This window comes from Aquarana catesbeiana, linkage group LG03 (genome assembly GCF_042186555.1).
Source record: "Aquarana catesbeiana isolate 2022-GZ linkage group LG03, ASM4218655v1, whole genome shotgun sequence".
In the NCBI taxonomy this organism is placed as follows: domain Eukaryota; kingdom Metazoa; phylum Chordata; class Amphibia; order Anura; family Ranidae; genus Aquarana; species Aquarana catesbeiana.
The window spans coordinates 531,954,777-531,969,275 of NC_133326.1; the positions used below are offsets into that span (position 1 = coordinate 531,954,777).

Below are 14,499 nucleotides of genomic sequence, written 5' to 3' on the forward strand. Positions count from 1 at the left end.
TTTGTGTGTTCATAGACGTTTCTGTGTCATGTTAGTGCAAGCATAGTAGCTGTATTGTGGGCAGGTTACCAACTTATTTTTCTGTAACAATGTGGGCTCTATTCAGCAAATATACAAACATTCCAACGTTTTTTTTTTGCTTCAGATTTTTGCAAAGAAGTGGTATTAGAAAAGGGGTATGGTATGCAGTGGCAGAGAAGTCTCTTATCCTTAGAGGGTAGCCTTCAGATGCGTTACTGTTTGCCGAGTAACAAACCACACATCTAGGGTTGGATTGCTTAAGTGGAATTCTACAAAGTTCTGTATTGTCCTCAGGGACTTTTTAGGGCCATATCAGACTTATTGTCAGAGGCAGAACCAGCGAGGAGATGCTTTTACCCTCTGGAGTTGCTGCTTTGCTGGCCTGGTATGCTGAAAAATCTGACTCTCCAGCGCGGAAGCAGTAAGGCGGTAACATCTTGCTGGTTCAGCCAGCAAGAGAGAGACACCATAGAAAATGGTCACCCGTTGCTGCTAGCAACAAGATCGCTCATGTGACATAAGCCTTAGGCTGGGTTCACATATGAGCTGCATGCAGCTCACAGCAGGGGACAGGTACGTCCTGGTTCACCGTTTCAGGTCCGATTTCAGCCCGAATTTTTGCCTGACTTCGGACCTGAAATGGACCAAAAGATGCACAGACGCTGCAGAGCTATGTGAACCGGCTCCATAGAGAGCTAGTCAAAATCTCCTGCTAACAGGCCAAGTTTGCAAGATAACTGAAATACATCACAAGTGATATAATTTGCTGCTCAGTGATTGCAGCATTCTAGTCTGTATCTCCCCAAGATAATACTTAAGATAATAATCTGGCCTTTTAGTGGGTCCTGAGGACAGGGGTTGAGAACCCCTGCCTTGAAGTCTTTTAGCTTCTTTAAATATGATATACTCTATTGGATTGCATAATGTTTTGGTGAATTTCAAGGGTTCACAATGTTCACTAATCATAAACCTGTGACCAAAAAGTTTGCAGGTTCACCACCAGAAATGAGGAGCAATCTAGAACGCAGTGCTTACCTTTGTTTCCTGGTGTGAGGGTCAATAAGGACAATAAATTGAAGGAAAGGATAACCCAGCCTCCTTTCTAAATAAAATGAGGCTGACAGCAGCCATATTGTTAGTGTGTGTTGAACCTGTTAGGGAGAGCTGACAATCCTGTGTGGAGAGAGATGGGGAGAGATGGGTTTTTTTTGCTTCTTTTTTTAATTTTGACATTGGTACGTTCCCTCATGGTAGTGAGCCAGACGGATTAACTCATGAAGCATAGCAAAACCAGATAACTCACCAGAGGAAAAATTAAAGATTTTGACTTTTATTTCGCCTTCCTTGTTGTATCCTTCCTCTCCTCAGCAATATGCTAATGAACTTCTCATATAAATCCTTTCCAATTTATTCCATGCCTTATGTTAGACCCAATGATGTCCTTCTTCAGTCTTGGTTAGGGTTGCCACATCATCCCTTTAATCCAGGACACACATTAATTACACAGGTTCTGTGGCTGATTAAGGTGGTAATTAAACTCACTTGGTGCCTTATCTGCATTAAATCAGCCTCAGAACCTGTAATTAATATGTGTCCTGGATTAAAGGGATGATGTGGCAACCCTAGTCTGTATGTGTCTCTATGCAATGCAGACACATCATGACTGGTGAGAAGGGCTGCCAAGATTGAAGGAACAAAAATTGCTTGATTTCCTCATACCCATACCCCATTCCGTCATACATTATGCAATTTTCTTTCCTTCAACCATGGGTTAAAGTTGTGGTTGGCATGGCTAAGGGTTGAAGACTCTCACAGGTTTCTATTGCAATTTGTGTTTCCATTTTGGATATTGCCCTTCACGTCCTATCAGGGCAGTAAGTATTGGGAAATCTCTCCAACAGGTGCACACACAAAGCAAAAACACATTCATAGTAGAAGAGTGAGGAAGGATCAGAACATTACACATGGTTATTATTTCTTCCTTGCCTTCATGCCTCATTAAACATGCAGGCCATTTCGTGTATGGGTATAACAGGGACAGAAAGTGAGGGGAAAATCTACCCAATGTGGCCAAAGTCAGAAAGAAAAAGAGCAAGGGTAACTCTTCCTCACGGTTTCATAGACTAAATAGAACATTTTGAATAGAATTAGGCTTCACCTATATCCTAGACTAGTAGAGATCAGGCAATGTTTTTGAAAATTTAGGAAGCAAGAAATCCACTGAGCTCTGAACGATAGCCAATCAGAAAGTTAGAACACAGACATTTTGATGCAGCCTATAAGAATTTTTGGAACATTCACTAGTCTAGACCAACCTTTGGTCAGTGGGAACAGTTACAATTTTATAGGGCTAGACCTGCTCTTCCCCGGTCAGAACATCAAACCTCACATAGCTTGAACATTTACAAGCAACAACATAGGAAAAAACAAAAACACGCCTCCTGCGCAATGGCTAGCCCAATGCCAGCTACTGGCTGTATGAGTAATTTACGGGAGCTTCTTGCTTCCTTTACACGTCTTACTACATTAATTGAAAATAATGTATAAGACAGAAAAACAAAACTCTGACGTTCTTTTCATCCCCTTTTATATAAATCCTATGAACTCCAGATAATGCAGTGTGGCTGACAAGTCCATCATCATAATTAGGAATGAAGTGCTAGAATATGCAGATACATCTAGAATGAAGTCTAAATTGTTCCATGAAATTCTCCTTCTATGTGCAGAACATGTGACCAGTCTCACACACCTCCTTTAATTAAAGTAGCAGAGCAATAATGCATCTGACTCAGTCCCTCCAGGATAAGGAAAATAAGATCCACTCTATTAAAACCATCTGTTAGGGAAAAAAAAGCGCAGCTTGAATTCACTTCTCCATATTCAGTATACTTTATTTTGAGGCCTATTTATAAAATGGTGAAATCAGTAGTACGCTGTTTTTTCATTGGCCAGAAGCTCTTAACGTTTTGGCTATTTATAAGACTGTTTTCGGCAGTTAATAACATTCCTTTAGTTAAAAGAAATGTAAACAGCTATGAGGTTTGATGCTGCTGTGCACACTCTGGAGCTTGGAGACAGTGAGTGTTAGGAACATGAGATGAAAACGTTCACAGGTCAGCATTTGTCAGGCTTCTCTGTTCGGACTTTTAGCACCAGCTGCACCTTTACACAATACAAGTAAAGCTAAATAAGGGGTCAGATACTGATTTTTCATAAGTAAGCCTGTAAAATTATATTTAGGACTGTTCATCCATACACTTGAGTACACAACATATTGTGATTGTCTCTCTTCAAAATTATTGAGAGACAGTGAGAGCCATAAAAACAAGACCTGATTACTTGCAACTGCAGAAAAGCAGTGAATTTAGCTAATAAGAGTAAAGTCTCTGATACTTAAAGTGCCACTAAACTCTGGTGAAAAAAATAAAATAAAAACTATTCAAGTATGTATTCTTCACTCGGAAAAGTACCATCTATTGCTCTCATCCTCCAACAAATCTCCATTTTTTTTATTTTATGCTGTTATCCAACTTCCTGTGAGAGTGGCTATGTTTGTTCTCAGGCATGTACTGGCCATCGGGACTACTGGGAGTTTCCCGGTGGGCCGTTGGCTCAGTGGGCCGGTTTTTATGCAGAGTTCGGCGGGAGCGTGGCAGCAAACAGCGTCAGGAATTCTGGGAAGGTGGCCAGCAAGGAGGGCAGTTGGATGTGAGAGCCCGGGAGGGAGAAGAGCTCCCTCCTGACCACCGAAGAGGCGAACAGGAGCGGGCGCAGCCACCCCGGTGCTCCCAGTACCTGGATTCCTCCACCTCCTCTCTGCACCAAGAACAGTGCGGCCTTGGCCGGAGGACAGGCTGACTGGGGGCCCAGAGCCCCCCTCTGTCTCTCAGCCCCCCTGTCTCTCAGTCCCCCTCTCTGTCTCTCATGCCCCCCTCTGTCTCTCAGCCCCCCTTTGTCTATCAGCCCCTCCTGTCTCTCAGCCCCCTCCTCTATTTCACACACCCCCTCTCGCTTACACTCACCCCCTCCCTCTTTCACCCACCCCCTCTCACCCCCTTTCCCTCAACCCTCCCTCTCTCTCAGTCCCAGCTCTCTCTCTCTCACTCCCTCTCTCTCTCATCCTCTCATGATATACAATAATGGATGTGGGGGCCTTTTGGTGTTCGGGATTATTTTTTTTGGGGTGAGGGGGCAGCATTTTATTCTTGGACCCAGGCAGCACAGTGTCTTGGACCAGAGCCCTGGCTATAAGAGAAATAAAGTAGAACGGATAATGGCCAGTGAAGGGGGGGGGGCTTGGGTGGCCATCAGCATCCGCACTGCCCATCACCTCATTGCATAGTGCACCACCCGGGTCAGCCTCAGAGCCGTTGCATGGCTGAAAGGCAATGTTCCTACATGGTCCTCCCACTTCACTTGTTTTTTCTGCGTGTTTGCAAAATTAACGTGGCCAGTCTGGATAAAGTCCAGGGCCAAATTTTTGTCCCAGTCCGGCCCTGTTTGTTCTCCATTGTCCCACTGTATGTAGGAATGTAGCCACCCTCTCTTGCTCACTCCCAAGATGGACTAGGGACTATGGGCTATGGGATTTGTAGTGAGCAGTACTTGCTCCCAACTAACATGCTTTGCTCGTTCCAAACAAACAGAAGTAAGGGGAAAAGGAGAGGTTTGGAGGACAAGGAGGCAGAAAAATACAGTAAGAAACAAGTTCATGAAAAATAGAAGTGAATGATGTGTATGAATTTGTTTTGGAGAATAAGGATCCTTTAGTGTCACTTTATATACAGTAAAAATGGCAACCGCTTCAAACAGTATTTGATTCTTCAATGATCACTTAATCCCTAAACCTAAGCCACAAATGGAACGATGGCCTAGCCCATACACCTAACCCTGAGCTTGACAAGTGTCCCTAATAGGGCGTACACACGGTCGGACTTTGTTCGGACATTCCGACAACAAAATCCTAGGATTTTTTCAGACGGATGTTGGCTCAAACTTGTCTTGCATACACACGGTCACACAAAGTTGTCGGAAAATCTGATCGTTCTATACGCGGTGACGTAAAACACGTACGTCGGGACTATAAACGGGGCAGTGGCCAATAGCTTTCATCTCTTTATTTATTCTGAGCATGCGTGGCACTTTGTCCGTCGGATTTGTGTACACACGATCGGAATTTCTGACAACGGATTTTGTTGTCAGAAAATTTTATCTCCTGCTCTCCAACTTTGTGTGTCGGAAAATCCGATGGAAAATGTCCGATGGAGCCCACACACGGTTGGAATTTCCGACAACACGCTCCGATCGGACATTTTCCATCGGAAAATCCGACCGTGTGTACGGGGCATAACACTAACATTTAAGCTGAACTACAGGCAAACATCTAAATACCCAGAGTAAATACATAAAAGGGAGCTGTTTTACTTGCCAAAATTTGTATTTCTGTCCATTAATGACAGAACAAGATTGTTCTCTGCTTCACTAAAGTAAAACTTTGAGGTCACGTTCCTACCCCAGCCTGTAACTGAATAGGGAAAGGAGAAGCCAAACACTGATGAGCTTATCTTTCTGTCAGTCTGCTCTGTCCTCCTATCAGCATGTCCCTTGTTAGCACATGAGCATTGCAGTACAATGGATTGGCCATCTTGTGCTGTTTCTTCCTCTCCCAGTCTAAAGATACTAGGTCAAATTCAGGTACTTACTATATATCGCTTGCTTTTTAAAAAATGTGAGCTGCATTGATTTGTGTTTTTTTTTTTATTTTAATATCTGCTTTGTTGGCAGCTTTCAGCCGGAGGGGACATTTATACAAATATACTGATAAATACTGTATTAGCATGCTATCACATTCAATGCACTTTATTATTAAAGCTAACGGCTCCAACAACTGTGTGCCTTCCAGTGTTCATCTTTAACATATTCATATTTATGTGATTTTTGTCCTATCGATGATTCCTTTTTAAAAGCAAACCCCTTCTGAATGCCATCACTTGACTATCTATATATTTTTCATCTCCTTCTTTGGCTTTCTCTTCTCAGAGTTTGTCTGTGATGTTAATCTTGCCTGTGATTTATTGGAGATGAGCTATTTTGGCAACATATAAATGAAAATGAAAAAACAAAACAAAAAAACTTTCACCATCGGAATATTGTCTACATGACGTTACCTTGTTGGCTAGGAACAACTGATCTAGACACCCATTATTTGGCTGCTTGAACATGACTGTCTGAAATCAGTTTAAAGTTTATTAGCACCTGTCACGTTTACTGAGACGAATAATTACATTGACTGACTGAATGACATCTAGTTTAGACAAGAACTGTCCTGTGTGTCTTTGAATGTGAAAATTGTGTATAATTTAATGTTAGGTTTTCTTGTGTTTTGTGCTTAATTCTGGTTTTAATAAATGCCATGACATAATTTTACATGACTTTTTAGACTTGTTCGCATACGGCTTTTATTTATAAAGCTCTTCAGGGTGAGGAGTGGTGTGTGTAACATTTTACAGTCACATAAGATTTTTACATGCTTAGAAAAAGTACATTCAGACTGCAAAGATACCCTCTGGCAATCTCGCATCATATTCTCCTCTACTACTTCCTTTGGTTTCCATCCTAAGTTCCTTTACACCTCCACGCCTCCATTTTTCTTTCATGTGCTTTTCTGTCCAGGTACCCCTCCCTTTACCCCAGCCCTTTTCTTCCATCACCTCCCCCAGTCCCTCTCTTCTCTTCTCCTTCTCCTTCCTCTGCTATTCCTCTTACTCTTCTTTCTCTCCTTACCCTGTTCTCCAACCCTCTCTTCTCCAATCAATCTCCCTGTTTAATCTCCTCTTCTCTCTTCATTTCATCTCCTCTTCTCTACCTCTGATGTCTTTTTGTCTTCTCTACCGCCAATCTCCTCTCTTTTTACTCCAATAGCTTCTCCTTATGCCGCGTACACACGATCGAAATTTCTGCCCGCAAAGGATCCGATGAGAGTTTTTCGGCGGAAAATGCGACTGTGTGAAGGCTCCATCAGACTTTTTCTGGCCGAATTCCAATCAGCAAAAGATTGAGAGCATGCTCTCAATTTTTGAGTCGGAAAAAGTTCCTTTCTGAAAATGCGATCGTCAGTGGCAATTCCTACGCATGCCCGGAAACAATTCAACGCATGCTTGGAAGCATTGAACCTCATTTTCTTGGCTCGTCATAGTGTTGTACGTCAACGCGTTCTTGACGGTCGTAAGTTCAGCGAACTTTTGCGTGACCGTGTGTATGCAAGGCAAACTTGAGCGGAATCCTGTCAGAAAAGCCGTCATATCTTTTTCCGACGAGAAGTCTGATCATGTGTACACGGCATTACTCTCCAATCTCCTTTCCTCTTCTTTTCTCCTCAAATTAGCTTTCCTCTGAATCGTCTGTCCTCTTCCTCCGATCTCCTCACCTCTCCTTTACTTTCCCTCCAGTATCTTTACTCCTTTCCTCTCTCTCTGATCACATATGTTCACCTTTTCTCCTTTATCTCTCCAAACTCTTCTCCTCTCTATCCATGCTTCTCCCCTGCCAAAATTTTCATCCCTGCTTGCCTCTCCCTCCAATCTCCTTTCCTTTCTCTCCAGACTTTCTCTTCTCCTTTCCTGTTTTATGTCTCTGTCTTTCTCCAATCTCCATCTTCTTCAGTCTCCTCTCTTCTCTCTCCAGACTCTACTTCTTTCATCTACCCCACTCTAATATTCCCTTCTATTCTCTCTCCTATTCTCCCTCCAGTCTCTTGTCCTTTTTTCTCCTATTCTCTTCCTCCTGTTTCCTCCAGTCCCTTCTCCTTTACTATTCTCTTTCCTCTTCTCTGCTCTCCTCTCCTCTGTCCTCTCCTCTCCCCTTCCCACCTCTCTTTTTTTATTCTCTTCTTTATTTCCCCAAAGTACTTTCCTCTGTCCTCTCCTCTGTCTTCTTCTCTCCTCTCCCCTTGCTGCCTCTCCTTTTATCATCTCTTCTTTATTTCCCCAACCTTCTCTCTTCTGTCTTCTTCTCTGTCTTCTTCTCTCCTCTCCCAACCTCTCCTTTTTTCTTTTCTTCTTTATTTCCCCAACCTCCTCTCCTCTGTCCTCTCCTCTGTCTTCTTCTCTCCTCTCCTCTCCTCTCCCTTTGCCACCTCTCCTTTTATCTTCTTTTCTTTATTTCCCCAACCTTCTCTCCTCTGTCTTCTTCTCTGTCTTCTCTCCTCTCCCAACTTCTCCTTTTTTCTTCTCTTCTTTATTTCCCCAACCTCCTTTCCTCTGTCCTCTCTGTCTTCTTCTCTCCTCTCCTCTCCCCTTGCCACCTCTGCTTTTTTCTTCTTTGTTTCCCCAATCTCCTCTCCTCTTCTCTTTTCTTCTTTCCCACTCTAATCTCATCTTGCCCTTTATTTCCCCCCTCTTCCTACCTCCTCTTTCCCTTACTCCTCATGATTATGTGTTATATAAAATCCTGCAATAGATTCTGCTTGAGACTGGAGCATTTATAAAAAAAATAAAAACTTTAGCATCATATAGCAATTTACTCTCATTATATGCAGCGGTTCTGACTACTATGAACAACAGTTCCAGTAATCTGCTAATGTGTAAATATGATTAACGGGATGGTAAAGTAAAGTGAAAACCAAAGACACAGATGCTATCCTCAGGGTAATCCTGTCAGCAAATTCCACTCAGCTATTAACAGATAACCAGTTATTCGATCGCCAGTCATGCAATAAAGAGCTTTTTTCAAATAAAAAGTTGAACGGAAATATAATTTTAGCATTCCTAGTATTCATTTTTTTTTTAAAGCTGAACTTCAGGCAGATATAAAAGGACACAAAAAATATAACTCTGTAATCATTAATATATCATTAAATGCATTTTTTAAATGCAAGCCGTGTAAGTGTAGCAAGGTCTCTGGCCTTGTCCAGTCTAATCAGAACTTTCCTGGCCAGAGATAGCTGACATCCTTCTGTATGTGGTGGGTTGTGAGGCATAGTGGGTGCAAGGTGGACAAAATTATTGGGCGCCAGACACTTCTTGGATGTAAAAGAGGTTTTTTTTCTCTTAACAGTCCTTTTTATATTTTTGGGGGAAAGAGGGTTAGGGCCAGGACACCCTTAAGAAGATTCAATTAGCAGACTCCAAGACTTCAATAGGAGGACAGCTATGCAGGGAAAGGCCCCAGCAAGGCGCCACGTCTGCACAGGCAGAAATGCAGTCTCCTATGGCAACAGGCTTTAACAGTTCCTAAATCGAACGTAACAGTTCCTTCAGCTTCACTACAACTGCCTCTTGTAGTCCTTCAACCCTGAGCTCCCGGTCTCTCACTAGACCCTCTGATTCACTGACTCTGAATCCCTTGAGCTCCACCAATATCTGCAGTGGTATCTCCCTCAAGGGTCACCTACACTTCCCTGCTGGGTCCCAAGCTTGGCACTCCAGATACTTCTCAAGCTTCACCCCTGCTGACCGTCTCGGTCCCTGTCTTGACTCACAAGGCTGCTCTGCAAGCATCTCCTCCGCTGGTTGGGTCTCTAACTTGATCACCCCCTGAAGTTTTCCCGATTCTCCACCATGCCCGTTCGGTGAGAATACTGCTCCGGTACTTGCTTCAGTTACTCACTGTGGTCCCTGGTAATAAGGTGCTTGGTCCCTTTGTGAGGACAGTTTCCCTTCTACCTCCGACCAATGACATTTTTTTCTGGCCGACAGAACCATCACTTCTGGTTGGACTGCAAGCTGCAATCCCAACCCTGTGCTGCTCTTTTACTTCTGGATAGGCCCTCACACAGCCTAGCAGCCAGATGTGCCCGGGATAGGCCCAATCTCTGGCCTAGCAGCCCGGGGCACACATCCACCCAGACAGCTGTCCGGGTGGCACAGAACACAGATCACCTGACCTCACCCGAATATATAGACTCTCCCAGCAGGCCAAGGGATTCAAGAAAACCCCTGCTCATTGGCTAAGATACCCCATATACCCATAACCTGACCTTGGGTTGCCCTTCTCATATCTAGTACCACCAAGTACCCGACCACCTAGTGGTAGAAGAGACAAGTGCAACAAGGCCAAACTTAGGGAGAAATCAATGGATCTCTAACTATTGACCAGGCTAACTACTCCTGGCAAGTAAATTTGTGAGGAGCATCCCTGACATAATGCTCCAGGGCGCTACATCAGTACCTGAATTTGACTTTGTATCAACCTCGTGCTGTCCAGTGTACAGTCTGTACAGTAGAGTTCAGAGCATCAGAAGGGAGATACAACACAATGAGTGGATTAGGTCTGCTCAGTGGAAGGGGCATGCTAATTGCAGGAGAAAGCAGAGTGACAAAGAAAGTAGTTCATCAGTGTGCAGCTTATTATTTCACCAGTCAACAGTTGAGGGTGCAAAGGAGACCTGTAACTAAAAAGGGAAAGTGAAACTGCAGCATCAAACAATCATGTCCACTCCTTTGCCAAACAGGGCTGTGGGGCAAAGCTGTTTAAACCTCAGGACTGGATGAACAGGTCCCATAAATGTACATACACTATATTGTCAAAATTATTGGGATGCCTGCCTTTACAAGCACATGAAGGTCCATAAAGACATGGATAAGCGAGTTTGGGATGGAGGAACTTGACTGGCCTGCACAGAGTCCTGACTTCAATCTTATAGAACAACTTTGGGATGCATTAGAGCAGAGATTGTGAGCCAGGCCTCGTCCAACATCAGTGCCTGACCTCACAAATGTCGTCTGTATATTTAGCTGCTTGCTTAGAGCTTTTTCCCCCCATGTATAATAATTTGTCATTTATTTATTCATTAAAGCCCAACTCAGGGAAACCAATGAATTAGAGCAGAGACTGCGAGCCAGACCTTCTTGTCCAACATCAGTGCCTGACCTCTCAAATGCGCTTCTGGAAACATGGTCAAACATTCCCATAGACACACTCCTAAACCTTATGCACATCCTTCCTAGAAGAGTTGAAGCTGTTATAGCTGCGAAGGGTGGGCCAACTCAATATTGAACCCTATGGACTAAGACTGGAATGCCATTAAAGTTCATGTGCGTGTAAAGGCAGGCGTCCCAATACTTTTGACAATATAATGTATGTCATCTGTGTATTTAGCTGCTTGCTTGGAGCTTTTTCGTATGTATAATAATTATTTATTCATTAAAGCCCAGCTCAGGGAAACCAAAAAAACTATCTCTTGCAGTGGGGTTGCACCTGCCCTGCAAGGGTCATTTGCTTGTTTATTTCTAGGGGACATAGAGAAGAAGTTCTAATTATCCACCCCCCCCCCCCCCCCCGTGCTGCTAGACTGGTCCCCAAAGTGTCTTCTTCCCAACAGTCTAATGTCCTGATGTCATCAAGACCAATGCAAAGTCCATAGGTCTGCATTGGATGTGATGATTTAGCACAAGCTGTATGTGTGAAACGCGTTTTCTGGTGTCCTTGGTGTCATCACGGTGATCTCAATAAAGGCATTTTGGAACCTTTGGATGTGCAGCCATTTTTCTTTTTCTTTTGAATGTGATGATGCTGAGGGACAGTCCACCACAGGAAGATGGGGGAGCGCCACCTTTCAGGGTAGCGGGGGATCAGGCAAGTTAAAGTGCAAAAACTTTCCACTAGACTAAACGAGCAAGTAACACTTGTGCAGTCCCACCGCAAGGGATCATTTTTAAGTTTCCTGGAGTTGGATTTAAAGATGTTATAACTAGAGGGTGCACTTGTTTGCCTGTTAGATTGTGTAGTCAGCATATATGATAAACTACTGCTAAAAACAGGTAAACCATTTTTTAAACAAATTCTATAATTAATACTTTATCTGTTGTTGAGATTGAGCAAATTATTAAAATTTCAGTCCAACTCTTGCTGATCTGCCACTGCACTATGATCTGCTACTCTCACATATCTTTTAATCCATCTGTATTTTAGTAGATGATAATTAAAAAGGATTATTTTCTGGTTTAAACTAAAAATAAATAAGATTTATGGCAAGGTGTCCAGCTTATCAGGGCCCTAGTGCACTGCACAGGAATATATTCATTTTGGCTCAGCGCTGAGTGTATATACCATCTCACTCTCGGTCAGAAAATGAATCAACCAATTAGGATATCATTATTTAGTTTAGTATTCCTAATGGGTAGTTGATTAAAATATAAATGATAGCTTGGATGTCTCCTAGAATTCCCTAGGTGCTTACACTTAAAACCTTCGTTTTAACCTCTAACTAAAATTTAGAAAGGAAATTCATGGACAAATACTCACCGGCCACTTTATTAGGTCCACCTTGCTAGTATCGGGCTGAACCCCCTTTGTCTTCAGAACTGCCTTGATTCTTCATGGCATAGATTTTACAAGGTGTTAGAACATTCCTCAGACATTTTGATCCATATTGACATGATAGCATCATGCAGTTTTGTTGGCTGCACATACATGATGCGAATCTCCCATTCCATCACATCCCAAAGGTGCTCTATTGGATTGAGATCTGGTGACTGTGGAGGCCATTGGAGTACAGTGATCTCATTGTCACAAGAAACCAGTAGTGAGATGATTTGAGATTTGTGACATGGTGCATTATCCTGCTGGAAGTAGTCATCAGAAGATGGGTACACTGTAGTCATAAAGGCATTTAAACAATGCTCAATTGGTACTAAGGGGCCCAAAGTGTGCCAAGAAAATATCCCCCACACCATTACACCATCACCACCAGCCTGACCCATCGATACAAGGCAGGATGGATCCAGGCTTTAACCCCTTCCCGCCGACCTTACGCACATCTGCGTACTCAACTTTCGGGGGTTATACCGGGATGATGCCCGCAGCTGCAGGCATCATCCCGGTACCGTTGTTTAGAGCGGGCGATCGGCTATCCGAGTATAACAACTGTTGCGGCTAAAAGCCGCTCGGCTGTTATACCGGAGGAGCGGGAGTGGACATCCCCCCCTCCCGCCGCTCTTACCGGGCCTCCCGTGCGATCGGGAAGCCCGGTGTCCAATCAGCTGCCTTCGGCAGCTGGGGGCGGGCTGGAACGAAGCTGTGGGCGGTTTCGTTCCAGCCTTCTGAATGTAAACGCGGAAGCGACGTCATGACGTCACTTCCCGTTTACTCGGCTGCCAATGGCGCCGAATTTAAAAAAAATACACAGTATTCAGAATCGCCGTTTTCGGCGATCTGAATACTGTGAAGTGCAAAGGAGGGATGGGGGGTCTTTTAGACCCCCCATCCCTCCATAAAGAGTACCTGTCACCACCTATTACTGTCACAAGGGATGTTTACATTCCTTGTGACAGCAATAAAATTTAAAAAAAAAAAAATTTTTTAAACGCAATTCACAAGTATAAAAAAAAATAAAATAAATTAAAAAAAAAAAAAAATTTTTTAAAGCACCCCCGTCCCCGCGAACTCGCGCAGCGAAGAAAACGCATACGGAAGTCGCGCCCGCATATGTAAACGGTGTTCAAATCACACATGTGAGATATCGCCGCGATCGTCAGAGCGAGAGCAATAATTCTAGCCCTAGACCTCCTCTGTAACTCTAACCTGGTAACCGTAAAAAAAATTTAAAGCGTCGCCTATGGAAATTCATAGGTGCCGTATTTTGTCGCCACGAGTGCGTGCAATTATAAAGGGTGACATGTTTGGTATCTATTTACTCGGCATAACATCATCTTTCACATTATACAAAAAAATTGGGGTAACTTTACTGTTTGGATTTTTAATGTTTTTAAATGTTGTTTACTCCAAATTCAGACCGACCATCTGAAAAAAGAAGAAAACATAATGGAAATCATACTTTTATTCTTCCAGTGTTATGAAGTGATTATGGTACTTAAAAATGAAACAAGCACTCATACCTTACTCTTATATAAAAAAAAAATGTATTTTTTATCCCCAGATATAAAGATTATCGAGAACCTCCTTGGTCTTTGAACCAGTATGACTTTTCCAAGCAATACTGGACGGTTTTAGCTGTACGACTGGCCTTTGTTATACTCTTTCAGGTAAATATACTGTATGATAACATGCACTTGGATCCTTGCAAAACTCAATCTTGAAGGGTCAATCTAAAGTGATCTTTTCCCTTCTAGAAGGAATATGGTGGGTGAAGTCACCTTCTAGCTTTTTACATCTCTAGGGGACTCCAATAGTGAGATCTCTTCCCCACAGTTCTTAAAAAGGCATTTTACTGCTCCTCCTGTCGTATTAAGTCCAATAGAATACATTTCAAAAATGTGAATTTCTGTTCAGACAAGCTTTTTGCCTTTCTTGTGACTGTGTTTTTCTGATTTCTGACACCAAGCGAAACAATGTGGTCCAGGGAATACTTTCATAATGGTGGGCATTGGTATGTCTATTTAGGCAATTCCCAAATAAATGTGTACCTAGAACAGGGTGACACTGTAGGTACACAAGTAGCAGTGTGCCAACGTCCCGATATTAGACATATAAGACCTAAACAACTAAGAAATGGACTTTAAAGGCACACAGATATGTTGT

The 14,499-nt window shown here is 43.0% G+C and overlaps 1 protein-coding gene across 1 annotated transcript in view; it reads left to right on the forward strand.

Annotated features, from left to right (window-relative positions):
- ANO2 (anoctamin 2) overlaps window positions 1-14,499 on the forward strand; it is a 373,482-nt gene that overhangs the window by 344,007 nt on the left and 14,976 nt on the right. The window contains exon 24 of the mRNA XM_073621286.1: window positions 13,898-14,003. Within this exon, the coding sequence (XP_073477387.1) occupies window positions 13,898-14,003 (106 nt within the window). The remainder of the gene's footprint in view (window positions 1-13,897; window positions 14,004-14,499) is intronic.